The 13,817-nt window shown below is 36.2% G+C and overlaps 1 protein-coding gene across 4 annotated transcripts in view; it reads left to right on the top strand.

Moving 5' to 3' along the window:
* PCSK6 (proprotein convertase subtilisin/kexin type 6) overlaps positions 1–13,817 on the top strand; it is a 280,328-nt gene that overhangs the window by 241,365 nt on the left and 25,146 nt on the right. For all 4 annotated transcript variants that reach the window (XM_074234241.1, XM_074234240.1, XM_074234239.1 and 1 more), the window contains 2 exons: positions 2,075–2,271; positions 3,683–3,770. In XM_074234241.1, the coding sequence (XP_074090342.1) occupies positions 2,075–2,271; positions 3,683–3,770 (285 nt within the window). The remainder of the gene's footprint in view (positions 1–2,074; positions 2,272–3,682; positions 3,771–13,817) is intronic.

The following is a 13,817-nucleotide window of genomic DNA, read 5'->3' as shown; positions in this document are numbered from 1 at the left end:
TTAGGTTGAGCATTAAAGAATAAAACATCTTTTTAACGATTTTTTTTAGTCAATCTTAAATCCAATGTAGGACTAAGAAAATGATTGATTCTCCTGGTGTCCAATTTTACATACCCCCTACAGTAGATCCTGAGTAGTACTGACTCTAGTGTTCAAGTGATGGATTCAAATTCTATCTCTGACACTAAACTTTGCTGTATGACCTTGGTAAGTCATTTAATCTCCCTAGTCCTAGGTGTCTTCATTTATAAAATGAGGGATTGGCCCAGATGACCTCTGAGGTCCCTTCCAGCTCACAATATGAGATCCTGTAATCTTACTTCAAAATAATTCAAAATAACCATGAATCATGGTGATCCAAACAATAATAATAATAATAATCATGAATCATAATGGTCAAATCATCATGAACAAGTATGCAATAACTTTCTAGGCTTCCACAGGGTCTGGTTCAGCAACTCTCCAAAATGCCCTAGGAGAAATAGGGCCACACCCTAAAAGCTTGTCATTTTGCTTTGCTTAAATAATAAGAGGAAAAGCTCAATTACCCAGATTGGAATTGAAAATACCCAGGCTGAAGATGACAGATGTAGAGTGTGAATAAGGTTTAATATTCTCTGTACTTTAATTAGCCCACAAAATTGAAATTAGCTAACTGCTTTGGAAATGTGGCATTTAAAAAAAAATACCTGAAGTCTAAAAATTATCACAGAATGAAAGAATTAGAGTTGTAACCAGAAGTCTCAAACACACAGCCCATAAAACTCCAGTGTGACCAAAATTAGATTAAAATGAATTTGAAAAATATTTAACAAAATAAATAAAAATACAATATAACATTGATATGTTAATCTTTTTATGAAAAAAAAAACCAGCCTGCAGAGTTCCATTTCAATTTGAGTTTGACACCGCTGATACAGACCGGATCCTAGATCTATATGACCTCAAAGGTCATTTAGTCCAAGTCCTTCATTTTAAAGATAAGGAAAATCATGCCTAAGGGAGTTAAGGACTTGCCTCAAGGTCCCCATAGGTAATAAAATGGTAGAGTCAGAATTTAAGTTCAGGTCATCTGCCCCAAAATGCAGTAGTCTTTACTGCAGCATCCTGTCTGAATAAATTGGAAAATAATTATTTATTTGAGGGATTAGAGCCTATATTCTTTATTTTTCTGAATTCTAGTTTCAGAAATTAAATTTATACTTCAAAAAATTTGATTCTTTTTACTAGACTTACTATACCAATGGGAAGACTACTATGTAAAAGTTTACCTATGTTCTCTTAGCAATGGGTAAGATTCCTTCCCTAGCAATTGAAAGGTTGGGGTTGGTAAATGTGACCTGTGGATCACAGACAAAGCACATGTTATTGTCCTCTAGAATATACACTGCTCCTATACTAATTCTCAAGGAGCTTATTAGTCTCTTCCTATAAGTATCTTTCCTTTTCTCTTCTGTTTCCCACTCCTGTCTACAGTTTCTATCCTGCTCTTTCCTACTATGTATCCTCACTAGGTACAGCCTACATTTAGGTGCAGACCCATCCTAGTCTTCACTACTGATCATCCCTTCTGCTTACTTGCTTCCAGAAATTGGTCTTGCTCACATCATCTGTTGACCTAATTGCGCAATAATCAGAACTCCAATAATAGGTCTCCAATAAAAACACCTCTGAGATAAAACTCCAGGGTCTCCTTCTCTAGTGAATTCAAGGAATATCAAATGGAAAATTTCTATTGTAAGAATCATCTTTAATGACCTTTACAAGAAACCACTTCTAGTTAATTAAGAAAAAAATACCAAAAACATCTACATGGATTTTTAAAAATCGTCTTCCAACTGTGTTTTGCCAATGTAACCACAATTTGTTTTTCAAAATTTATTTATGGGTGTCTGATTTCTAAAGGATTAAACTAGTCCCTGATTGATGCTGTTGAGTTTTTTGAAAACATATAATTCCCTTGCCTTAAAATAGAATTTCATGTTTCTATATATACCACAGTGTGCCAGTGTTTAAAGTTTGGAATGCCTTTGCTGTGCCATTGGGATACTTATTGGATCTTCTTCTTTCACAGAAAATGCGTGAATGTTTGCCCCTTGGGATACTTCGGTGATTCTATATCCAAGAGGTGTCGAAGGTGTAGTAGGGGATGTGAGACTTGCACAGGCAGGAGTCAGAATCAGTGCCTCTCCTGTCGACGTGGCTTTTACTACCATCAGGAATTGAATTCCTGTGTGACTCAGTGTCCAGCTAGCTTTTATGCAGATGAAAGTAAGTGTGATCATCTTTAAGTTTATAGAATATATGTTTGTTCACAAGAAGTTAAAAATGTTACATTAACTCTCAGCTGTTGAGGGGCAGTGAGATGATGCAGTAAGTGAAGCACTATCCCCGAAGTCAGGAGGACCTAAGTTCAAATCTGGTCTCAGACACTTGACTCTCACTAACTGGGTGACCTTGGCCAAATCACTTAACACTGATTGCCTCGCATCCAGGACCATCTCCAGTCATCCTGATACATATCTAGCCACTGCACCCAGATGGCTCTGGAGGAGAAAGTGAGGCTGGTCACTTAGCACAGAACCCCCCCCCCCCCACTCAAATCCAATTCATGTGCTTGTCATGGCATCACTTCCTGATGTCTTGGTCTTCTTTGAAAATGAAAGACAAGCATCAACTATCCTCCATCTCTGGATCTTCTAAACCCTTTGCTAACTTTTCCCTACTTATCCTCGGCCAAAGATAACAGGTATATACATATGCATATGTATATATGTATGTGTGCATATATATGTATATATATGGAAAGAGACTTGAACTGAAACTAAACTGAAGTTTTTGTGTAATCCATGGACCAACCAATGAGCCATCAGTGTAGATTAGGAATGAATGGAAAAATGGTTACTTAAATTTTTACTATGTTCTATGTATTGAGAATACAAATAAATTTTTCCCTTTTTTGAAAAGGAAAAATCAAGTCCTACAAGTTTGAAAATTTTAATTTATCCTAAATAAAGTGAGATAGAAAAGAAAGGGAATAACCATTTATAAAATAATTCTCACAACATCCTTGAGAAAATAGATGCTGTACTTATCCCCATTTTACACTTAGGGAAACTGAGACAATCTGAGATTGAGTGACTTCCTAGGGTCATATAACTGTGTCTGAGGCAGAATTTGAACTTGTCTTCCTATCTCCAGGTCTAGATCTTTATCCACTGTACTACCTAACTGACCAATATGCTCCTCAACTTCACATCTTCTTTAACTTTTAATATGGTCTCAGGTTATTCCACCATGGGATAGATTAGAGCTGTTTGAAGCTCTTGGGAACCTGAGAATCCAATCCCCTCTTTTTACAGATAAGAAAAATTGAGGCACAATGTTTAATTGTTTTGCCCAAGCTCATACAACTAGTAAGTGTCTGAGGTAAGATTTAAACCCAGGTTTTCTTGACTCCAAGTCCATTTGAATACATATTTCCTATTTCTGGAAGTTACTAATTTATGAATAGTTTTCCTATCCCAGCTTTGAAACTTGGAAAAAATTTTTTTTTTGTTTTTAGACACTGTTGTTTGTACAGACTCCATTTGCATTCTTTTCTACTATTTCTTTTCTTCTCTACCTACTCTTCTGCCCTCAAATCCCTCACCCCTTTTTTTGTTTTCTTTTTTTTGTATAGGTCAGAAATATTGCTTTAAATGTCATCCAACCTGTAAAAAGTGTGTTGGTGATCCAGAAAAATGTACCATATGCAAAGAAGGATTCAGGTAAAAAAAACTGACCAAGGATGCAGAAACTGTTTTCAAACTTGAGGATTTCAAAAGTTTTCACTATTTTTAGTTTCTATTATCTAATTTCTCATGTTTATTCATTAGTTCCTAAAGTTATGGTTCCAACAACCCCAAACTCCTTCAGTGAAAGAATTCCTGGTCTATTTAAATTCATGCCCTCATTATGGAATTATTATGGAGGTTTTTAAGAATAGGAGTTACAAAACAATTTTAAAAAATTTTAATTTTTAAAAAATTTTTAAAAAATTAAAAAAAAACTGTTGTATACCCTACAGCAACATGGGGTTGATGATCAATCTTGATGGACTTGTTCATTCCATCAGTGCAACAATCAGGGGCAGTGTTGGGGTATCTGCAATAGAAAATACCATCTGTATCCAAAGAGGGAATTGTGGAGTTTGAACAAAGACCAAAGACTATTATTACCTTTAATTTAAAAAAAAAGGCATCTTATTTTGCTATCCCTTATATTTTATTTTTTTCCTTAATGATATGCTTTCTCTCTCAACACATTCAATTTTGATCAATATATAGCCTGGATACGATGTAAAGACTATCAGGCTGCCTTCTGTGGGGGGTAGCGGGAGGGAAGCAAGATTGGGGGGAAAATTTGTAAAATTTAAAAAACAGTAAAAAAAGAATAGGAGTTACATGAAATGACTTAAAACAATGGAATTTTAAAATGAGTTTGGGCAATCAGTAAAATTCATTCCATATCTTGTTTTAATACAGTGCTTGGTGAGAAAAGAGCAAAGGGAACTGAGTTACTATTCTTTTGAATGATTTATCCATTGAGTGATCCCACTATTATTACTTGACTCCGAACAGACCAGTTCAGAGTCTCAAATCCTTCTCTTCCTTTCCCTAATCCTTCTCTCCCTTGCTCCCCCCACCCCCCCTCTCCTTTCCCTTGTGTTTTCCTCTTCCCAATTTCCTCATCCTTCCCAAAGAGTCTGGTGAGGGAGGATGATCAGGGTTTAAGAGATAGGGACAATGTTCCAGTTCCTTTTTCTTTCCCCAACACCAAACATAACTTCATAAGAAATGAATGTGTACAAATTTTCTTTAAAACTACACTAAAGGGTCGGCTAGGTGGCGCATTGGAGAGAGCACCAGCCCTGGAGTCAGGAGTACCTGAGTTCAGATTTGACCTCAGAGACTTAATAATTACCTAGCTGTGTGGCCTTAGGCAAGGCACTTAATCTCATTGCCTTGCAAAAAACTAAAAAAACTAAAAACAAAAAAAAAAACTACATTAAAGCCACTAGTAATTTTCTTTTACTTGAAATAACCTTCCAAAAACTGATATAAGTATTCGCTATTTGCTTGTTCCTCAAAAAAAACTCAGAGTATTTTACTGAGTATTTTTGATAAAATTGAAGATTATTTATGTTACAAATATTTTAATTATGAAATTATATATCAGATTATTTAAAAATTCTTGGAAACAATGTTGTCCTTAATGGGAATAGATGGTCACTTAGGTAGAATGATTTGAGGAGCAATGGTAAATGTTGGCATTTATAAAATAGAGTTATTATTTCAATAACTAACACTTAAGATGTGAATAAACTTATTATATTACTTTTCTCCTAACATAACAACCTGGATGGGTGGATGGGTAGACTCAGCAGTCCTGGGTATCTTGGGAGAAAAACAGGAAAAAGTGAAAGGAAATTAAAAAAAATAGGGGGAAACGCAATAGGGATGCCAAAAATAAACTTCATATACTTCATAATTTGAAAGGCCTGAACCTACTAGGAAAAATCTTTAAGGGTTAGGACAATAATCTAATTCTGTAGGGAAACTGAGGGTTTAAATGTTTTGTCCAAGATCACAAAGATAATGAATAATTAAGCCTTCATCCTCCAGACTCCCCACCTCCAGAAAAACTCCGCAGTAAGGTAGGAGTAGTGGGGGGAGACCTTTTGGGAGTTTGATGAAGCTTATAGACCCCTTTTCAGAATGTCTTAAAATCTATAAAATGTAATACAAAGGATTACAAAGGAAACCAAAGATTGTTGAAAATAAAGATTTAATTTTTTTCTCATTCAACTCATCCCCTGAATCCATCTGCAGACCCCTTTCTGGGGTCCATGAACCTCAGGCTAAAAGCAATAAGGATAAAAAGAAAAGAGAGAGGGAAGGAGGAGGTAAGAGAAAAAATAAGAAAATAATTGACTGATTCATCTAGGAAAAACATAATCCAAGGATGTGATTGTGTTCTATATCTTCCCTAAAACCATTGCCAAGAAGGTCTCCAGAGAGCAACAGTGTCTTGAGGTCTCTCACTCTCTGAAGCCTATTTCCTAAATTGGTAACTGAAGAAGGCAGGGTGGTTTCTGAAACATATAAATTGATCCTGCCAATTTCCTAACACTGCATTTTTAGGAGAAATGTTGAAATGACTGGGAGCCTCCGGGTGACCTTGTATCCTGTTCTGAAGGTATATCTGAGAAAGGTTAAGTTAGATGTTCCATTCCTTACATTTTGAAGTAGGAAGAAAGTGACCTCTCTAACAATAGCCACTTTCCAAAAAAATAGAAACAGTAGTATTGGAGATGACAGACTTTTCAGAAAGAAAGGTAAAAATTGAAAATGTTGTCAGCCATAATCCACAGAAAGCTGTCTTTTATTGTACAATATCCTTTTTAAGCTATGACTTCAAATCATCCCTGTCATGTTAAAGCAGTTAAAGAGCTGGCAGTAGCTGCTTCCCTAGACTGTCTGGCTCTTCAGGAGTCTAAATTGTAAGAAATGTTACATGTGGGAATGTTAGTTATTAAAGGCATGATTTAACTGCCAGTCACAGTGACCCCATGCTATGACAAGGAAAAGCCTCTGTGTTTTTGCTTAAAATACTTGCCGTCACTGGCACACTAACATGTTGTTGCAGGGTAGTTTTTTAATCTGAAGGAGTCACAAAAACTCTTTGATGTTAAATATAAGTGCCTAGATTTGATGTATTCCAGAATGATATCTTTACATGTTCAGCTACAACAGTTAGCAGTAGCACAATAATCCTAGGCATTGAAACAGCAAAGGAAATATCTATGGCAAGATTTTAAAATATGGACTAGGGTAATAAAGATATTAACAAAATTTGAAAATTAAAACTCTATCAATGAACTTACCTAACTTAGTCAACAAAACCATAATTCAATTATAGGATCATGATTCCTATGGTTTTACTCCTTGGGGACAAAATATTTTAAAAGAAATTGTATAGAGTTTTGTCTTCAGAAAAATATGACTAGAAATACAAGACTTCTCAAATGACCTTTTATTGCACATTCAATAAATATTTATCAAGGCCTTACCAAGAACATAGGAGACGTGTGCTGTCAAAATGACAGAGTCCTGCCCTCATAGAATTTGCAGTATATTAGAGGGAAAAGACACCTACAAAGATAGACATTATTTTGTGTGTGTTGGCAGGGGGAATGATGGGAGATGCAAACTTTTAATTTCATCAGTATAAGTATCTGTTATTGTAGAAAATACTTGAACCAATGTAAATCAGAAACTCATAGTGTTAAAAAGTTCTGGGACACTGAGAAGTTACTTGCCCAGAGTCCCACCACCAAAATATGTCAAAGGCAGTACTTGAACCCAAGTCTTTTTGACTCTGAGACCAGTCCTCTATTTACTATGTCATATTGCCTCCCATTATAGACTATTACATCCAAAAATATCAGAGAAGTACTAAACAAAATAGCATTTGAAATCCTAGTGTCTGGAGGAGAGCGTTATTACCAAATGGGGAAATCAGGAGAAGCTTCTCAAAAGAGGTGGTGTCTGAGATGGATATCAGAGGAATTCAGAAAGTGAAGACAGTTGATATGGGAGAACATTGCAGTCTTGGGAACAATGTTAGCAGAAGCATAGATAGGAAAGTATAGGTTGTGTTTACAGGGCAGAGTAGTCTAATTTGACTTGAAATGTAGCTATATATATAGCTGAAAAGGTAAGGTGGCACCAAATGATACAACAAAGGAGTTTCATAACCAGATTTATGCATAAGAAAAATTATTCTGTCAATAGTAATGAAGGATGGATTAAGGAAGGCAGTGTTAGGAAGCTATTGCAATAGTCTAAGTGGGCAGTAATGAGAGCTTCAATAGGGTGGTGGCAGTGGGAATGAGAAGTAGAAAACATATGCAAGAGGTGTTATAAAGGCCTAGTAACTGAGTAGATTCTTGATAAAGGAGAAGGGGAGGAGTTAAAGATATGCTCTGGATTTGGAATTTGAAGATTGAAGGATGCTGGAACTAACTGAAAAAAAACAGTAAATGATGCACATGTTTGGAGTGGGGAGAGATAATAAGCTTGATTTGAGGTATGTTGAGTTTGAGTTATGGGGGCAAGGGAGGATACTCAGAGAGATGCCTTATCTAAAGCTTTAAAATAGAGGTTAGCACTAGAGGCACAAACTTGAAGACCATCTGCAAAAAAGTGATAATTGAAGCTAAGTGGAGTTAATAAAATTTCCAAGGAAGAGAATAAAGAAGGAAAAGAGGAGGACATTGAGAACAGCACATGGGGAAATACCAAAAGAATAGAGTTAGGAAGAAGACCAGTAGAGAAGAATTAGAGAGGAGAAAGATCTTAGAGTGCAGTGTTTCTGAAGGAGAGGAGGGATGAGAAAGTATCTAGGAGAAAGGAATGTTAGCATCAGCAGCAGAATGAAGACTAAATAAAGGCCATTGTATGACGATGTTGTATGACAATTGTATGAACAAGAAGTTTCAATAAAGGGAGTAGAAGCCTGGTTGCAAGGGTTTGAGGACAGAGTAGGCGCTGAGAGTCTAGATTTCTTTAGGGTATAGACTTTTTTCAGGAAGCTTCTTAGAAAAGGAATTCGAATGAACAAATGAGTACTTAATTAAATGCTTACTCTGTCCCTAAAGAGGCAGCTAGATGGCTTGATGGGTAGAGCTGGTCCTGAAGTCAGGAAGACCTGAGTTCAAATTTAACCTCAGACACATACTAGCTTTGTGACATTGTGCACTTTACCTCTGCCTTAATCCACTGGAGAAGAAAATGGCAAACCACACCAGTATATTCAAAAGAAAACCCTGTGAACAGTCTGGTCCATGGGGTCATGAAGAGTCAGACATGACTGAACAACTGTGCCTAAGAGCTAGAGATACAATTACAAAGGCAAAGGCAGTCTTTGTCCTCAAAGGACCTCATTCTACCAGAGGAAGATGGAGGAAACTATAAGATGACCCTAAAGAATCAAGTGAAAACTTTTTTTATCCCAAAAAGACAGAGCTGTGTGTATTTTTTTGTATTAGCCTCAGTGAAAAGTGTGAATGAATCCTTCCTCTTATTCAATGACCAATAGAAATGAGCAGATAAATGGGAAATGAAATCGTGGCTTTGAATATTCATGAGTTGGTAGGCATAATGGATATGAAGACTGTCTAGCCTAATAACCTTTCATCTTGTAGTTTCACCAGTCTATTGTAGAAAAGCTGAATAAAGGATAATAGTAAATATAGCCTAACTCATTGCTAGGTATTCTCTGGACACTTTGGTGGTAATTTGAGAAATAAGTTCTTATAAAACTACATATTTATCTTATTGGAATATAATATTTATAAAATAATAAATTTCCACATGCAAGAAAGATCTTTAACTATCCTTTATCCTAGCAGATTGACTATCTTTGAAGTTTTACAACTAATTTTTAATGAGCATTTTTCCAATTACATGTAAAAACAATTTTTAACACTCTTTTTTCTAATTTTGAGTTCCACATTCTCTCCTCCTCCCACCCTTTCCCCTTCTCTAAGACAGCTAGCAATTTGATATAGGTTACACATGAGCAGTTATGCAAAACATATTTCTTTATTAGTCATGTTAACAACTACTTTCTTAAGAATCCAAGTTCCATTTTTCCATTTCTTTTGTCTCCAGAAAACTTCAAGCTCTTTCATTGTTCTGACTTTGCATCTTTTGTGTTGATAGCCATAAAAGATGACAAATTCAATCTGAAAACTTAATTGTAGAGGAGCGGATTAAGGAATACTAAAAAATAGAACCTGATTTGTCATAATCTTCCATTTAATTCAGCAAACACTGACACAGATTTCACTATGAAAGGCTGCAAAAGCATAGTAAGTCAAATATGTCTACTAGGGTATAGACTCCTTGAGGGTATTCAGTCATTTAACAAATGTTTATTTATTAAGTGATTACTAGGGGCTAAGCTATGGGGACACAAAGAGGGTCAAAAGCAGAACAATCCCTGCTTTTGAGGAGTTCACATTCTAATGGGGAAAACAACTTGCAAACCACGAAGTATGCACAAGATATGAACAAAGTATATGGAAGGTAATCTAAAAAGGGAAGGTACAGGCTGCTGGGAGACTAGGGAAGGCATCTTGCATAAGATGACCTATAAAGGAAGTCAGGAATGCTAAGAGACAGAGGTGAAGGAGAGTTATCCAGGTTTGGAGGAGAGTCCAATCAAAGACTTGGAGATGGAAGAGAATGAGTTTGAGAAACTCCAAGTCAGCCAGTGTGCTGGATGATAGAAGTGACCAGATTATAAAGGACTTTAAATGCCTTCATTTATAGTTCATCCTGGAGACAAAAAGGAATCACTTGTAGAGGAGTGACAAGGTCAAATCTATACTCTAGAAAAATAACTTCAGCAGCTGAATAGAGCCTGGATTGGAATGAGGATGAACTTGAAGCAGGGAGACCAGTTAAAAGAGTATTGCAATGATCCTGGTGAAAAGTGATAAGTAGAAATATAGAGGAGACATAGATTAGGGATGTTGAGAAGGGAAAATGACAATGGATTGGATATGTGAGGTGAGTGAGGATGATACTAGGAGGAAGATGATGCCCTCAATATCCCTAAGGGATTTCAGAGAAAGGAGACATTATTTCTGACTGGAAAGATAATAAAAGCTTTGGGGATTAAGTAACAAGCTTTGGGGATTAAGTAACACCTATTCCCTTAACTAAAAAGAATGAGAATTTAATCATTGATTATGATTGAAGGTAGGGATTCAATCAAAAAGTAAAGTCTAGAAAGATTGGAGGAATGGTAAATAGTCCAGTTTAGTCAGAACATAGAGCATAATAGGAAATATAGATAGCCTGGGGTGAAGTAGGGTCAGGAGTAAGGCTAGTTCAAGTATAGTCCATAGGATTCCAATTCCCTTAAGAGGTTTTAAAGCAAGCTTCATTTACATTAAGATACAATCAGGAACCTGAAGAAGTAAATCATTACAGATTTCAGAAATCAGCACATAAAATGATTAAAGCATCACAGTATCATAAAATCATAGAATCTCAGAATTGTGGAATTTCTCAAGCGCCCTCAATCTGCCTAAAAAAAGAACCTTCACAGCATCATATCTGACAAGTGAATATCCAATCTCTACTTAAAGACTTCTATTCTCTGTGATATGTTGTTATCAAAACAAGCTGAATAATACTTTGTTTCAAATTAGCATGGACAAGGGAAAAAAGGGAAGTTGTTTCTAATTCAAATCTGAAACAAACCTAAGGGATGAGGGACTCTCTTTTTTCAAGAATAGCTATGAAATAGTCCCAGTAGTCAAAGGTAGTCTCAAGGTTGGCAGAATCCTCAAGCAACAGCTAGTCTTACCTGTACCCGAATAGACACTTAATAACATCCCCAACAGGTGAATATCAGCCTCTGCTAGAAGACATTCAGTGAAAGTGAAGTTCCTGCCTTCTGGGAAACACATTTCACTTTTGAACAGCTGGATGGTACATGGTCTGAAGTAAGGAAGATTTCATCTTCCTGAGTTTACATCTGACCTCAGACATTTACTAGTCTGGGCAATTCACTTTACCCTATTTGCCTCATTTTTCTCATCTGTAAAATAGACTAGAGAAGCAAATGCCAAACTTTCCTAATTTTTGCCAAGAAAACCCCAAATGGAATCAAGAAAAGTCAGCCCTAACTGAAAAATGACTGAGAATTTTAGGATATTGTCCCTTATATCAGTTGTAAAGACAAATTATATGTATTGCTCCTACTTCTTAGAGAGACAAGGTCAAACTTGAGTAAACTTAATCATCATAAAAGTAATCACCAGGATTTAGGAGGGAAAAGGAGTAAGTTTTTAAATTAGGATCCAGAGCCTGCTGTCTCTAGAAGTACCAAAATCCAAATGGCTGATAGAGTAAATTGTCAGATCTAGAGTGGTGACTTTGAGGGTAGTTAAGCACAAAATTAGGAAGTAATCTAGAGAGAATGTCAGAAAACTAATGGTTTGTGGGACTCAACTAGTTTCTCAAAGCTTTATCTGTTTATGGTAATGGTATGCATCCGTGTCAGCTTAATGCAGTCATCTTTGGTTTGGACTGTTGCTCTAACCTAAATTGCTATTCAATTTCCCTTTTATCTAATCTGCTTTTTTTTAAACAAGGTATATTCTTCCACAGCCATATTCCAGGCATGAGTCCAATCCACCAAATCTTACTGATACCAATAAGAGCAAAATTACTCTGTTGCATTTGGTTATCTTATCTTGTTATTACCCACATTCTCTGCATTTTTGTGTAGATATCTGAGGTCATGAGTTTTATTGCTTTTCTTGAGTGTTGCCTCCCTTGAATCAGTCCTTTTTTCCCCCTATGTTATAACCATTCTCACTCAGGAATATCTATTTTGTCAGAAGTATGTTTTCACATACAAATTATTTTCGCATACCTTCTGCCACTCCCAGTTTTCATCTTAAAGCCTTGTTGATCAGAATCATGTCTCTGAAAAAAATGTATTTTTACCAGCCTTCATTAGATTCACTTCATCTCCAGTTAAGATCTCATCATTCCCATATTGTTAGCTATAATCTAGGAATTCAAAATATAGTTTTCAAACATCTTTTCAGTCTGTGACAAGAGTTTTGAGAATGCAAATCTGTCCTTTTTGATTGAATCCCAACCTTCAATCAGAATCAGTGATTAAAAAACAAAAACAAAGTGACACCTAGACCCCTAAGGTTTTCTATTTTCTGACCAGGATTTCTAGTAACTAGAAATGCTTTCAGACAACAGTATTATTTGTTCCCACAGGAATCAAAAGTGGTCAGTGGTCAGTGGTCATCAAGTTTGACAAGTCTCTAAATTCATGCCTGAATAAGTGTTATAGGAAGACAGAATATTTCCCTGTCAGTTTGACAGATGGCAACTGGAATAACCCTTAGCCAGAAATCACCATCTATTCTTATGGAATACTAGAAGAGTTGATGGGATTTGATATTCCAAGACTTGAGTTTGAATCCTAGCTCTGCTCTCATGACCACCCCTGTGGTTCTGTTTCCTCATCTATAAGTTGAGGAGGTTTGACTAGATGACCTCTAAGGTGCTTTCTGGCTATGAGATTTGGGCATATAAATATCAAATGGCCTCTCTAGTCACATTGGAGTTTGTCATTGTTTACTTCTCAGAGAGTATAGTTCTGTCCTTCATAAACAGGGAAAAGGAAAGAAGCACATTTATTAAGTTGGGACTATGTGCTAAGTGATAGTGACTCCAAGAAGCTGTAAAACCATCTCAGCAACCAAGTTGAGGGTATATACACCCTGAGCATGTGAAGACTTTACTCCAATGGAATAGGCAGATGAAAACAATTTGTTCCAACAGTCTTGAAGGTGACTGTAGCAGGCACTATGGAGGCTTAGAACTTGGTCAGACATCAGACACCAAGGTCATCCGCTGCATTCCAAACCCTCTCCAGTCTTGATTTTTTGTCTTGACCCTGGGCTTCACATAATTCTGAAGGAGAGAATGAAGCTGTTGATTTTGGATAGCTCTGCCTCACTTAAATTCAGGACATGCTTAAATATTTGTTATCACTCCTAGATGTCATTGGTCCTCTTCAAAAACAATGGATGAACAACTCTGTGCTAGGTAACTGTGCTTTTTGAATATCATCTCATTTGATTCTCACAACAGTCCTGTGATCTTGGTGTTTTTATTATTCCCATTTTAAAGTAGAAGAAACTTAGGGAGACAGGTTTAAATGAC

Source organism: Macrotis lagotis, chromosome 4 (genome assembly GCF_037893015.1).
Source record: "Macrotis lagotis isolate mMagLag1 chromosome 4, bilby.v1.9.chrom.fasta, whole genome shotgun sequence".
Classification (NCBI taxonomy): Eukaryota; Metazoa; Chordata; class Mammalia; order Peramelemorphia; family Peramelidae; genus Macrotis; species Macrotis lagotis.
This window is presented reverse-complemented; position numbering and strand designations above follow the sequence as displayed.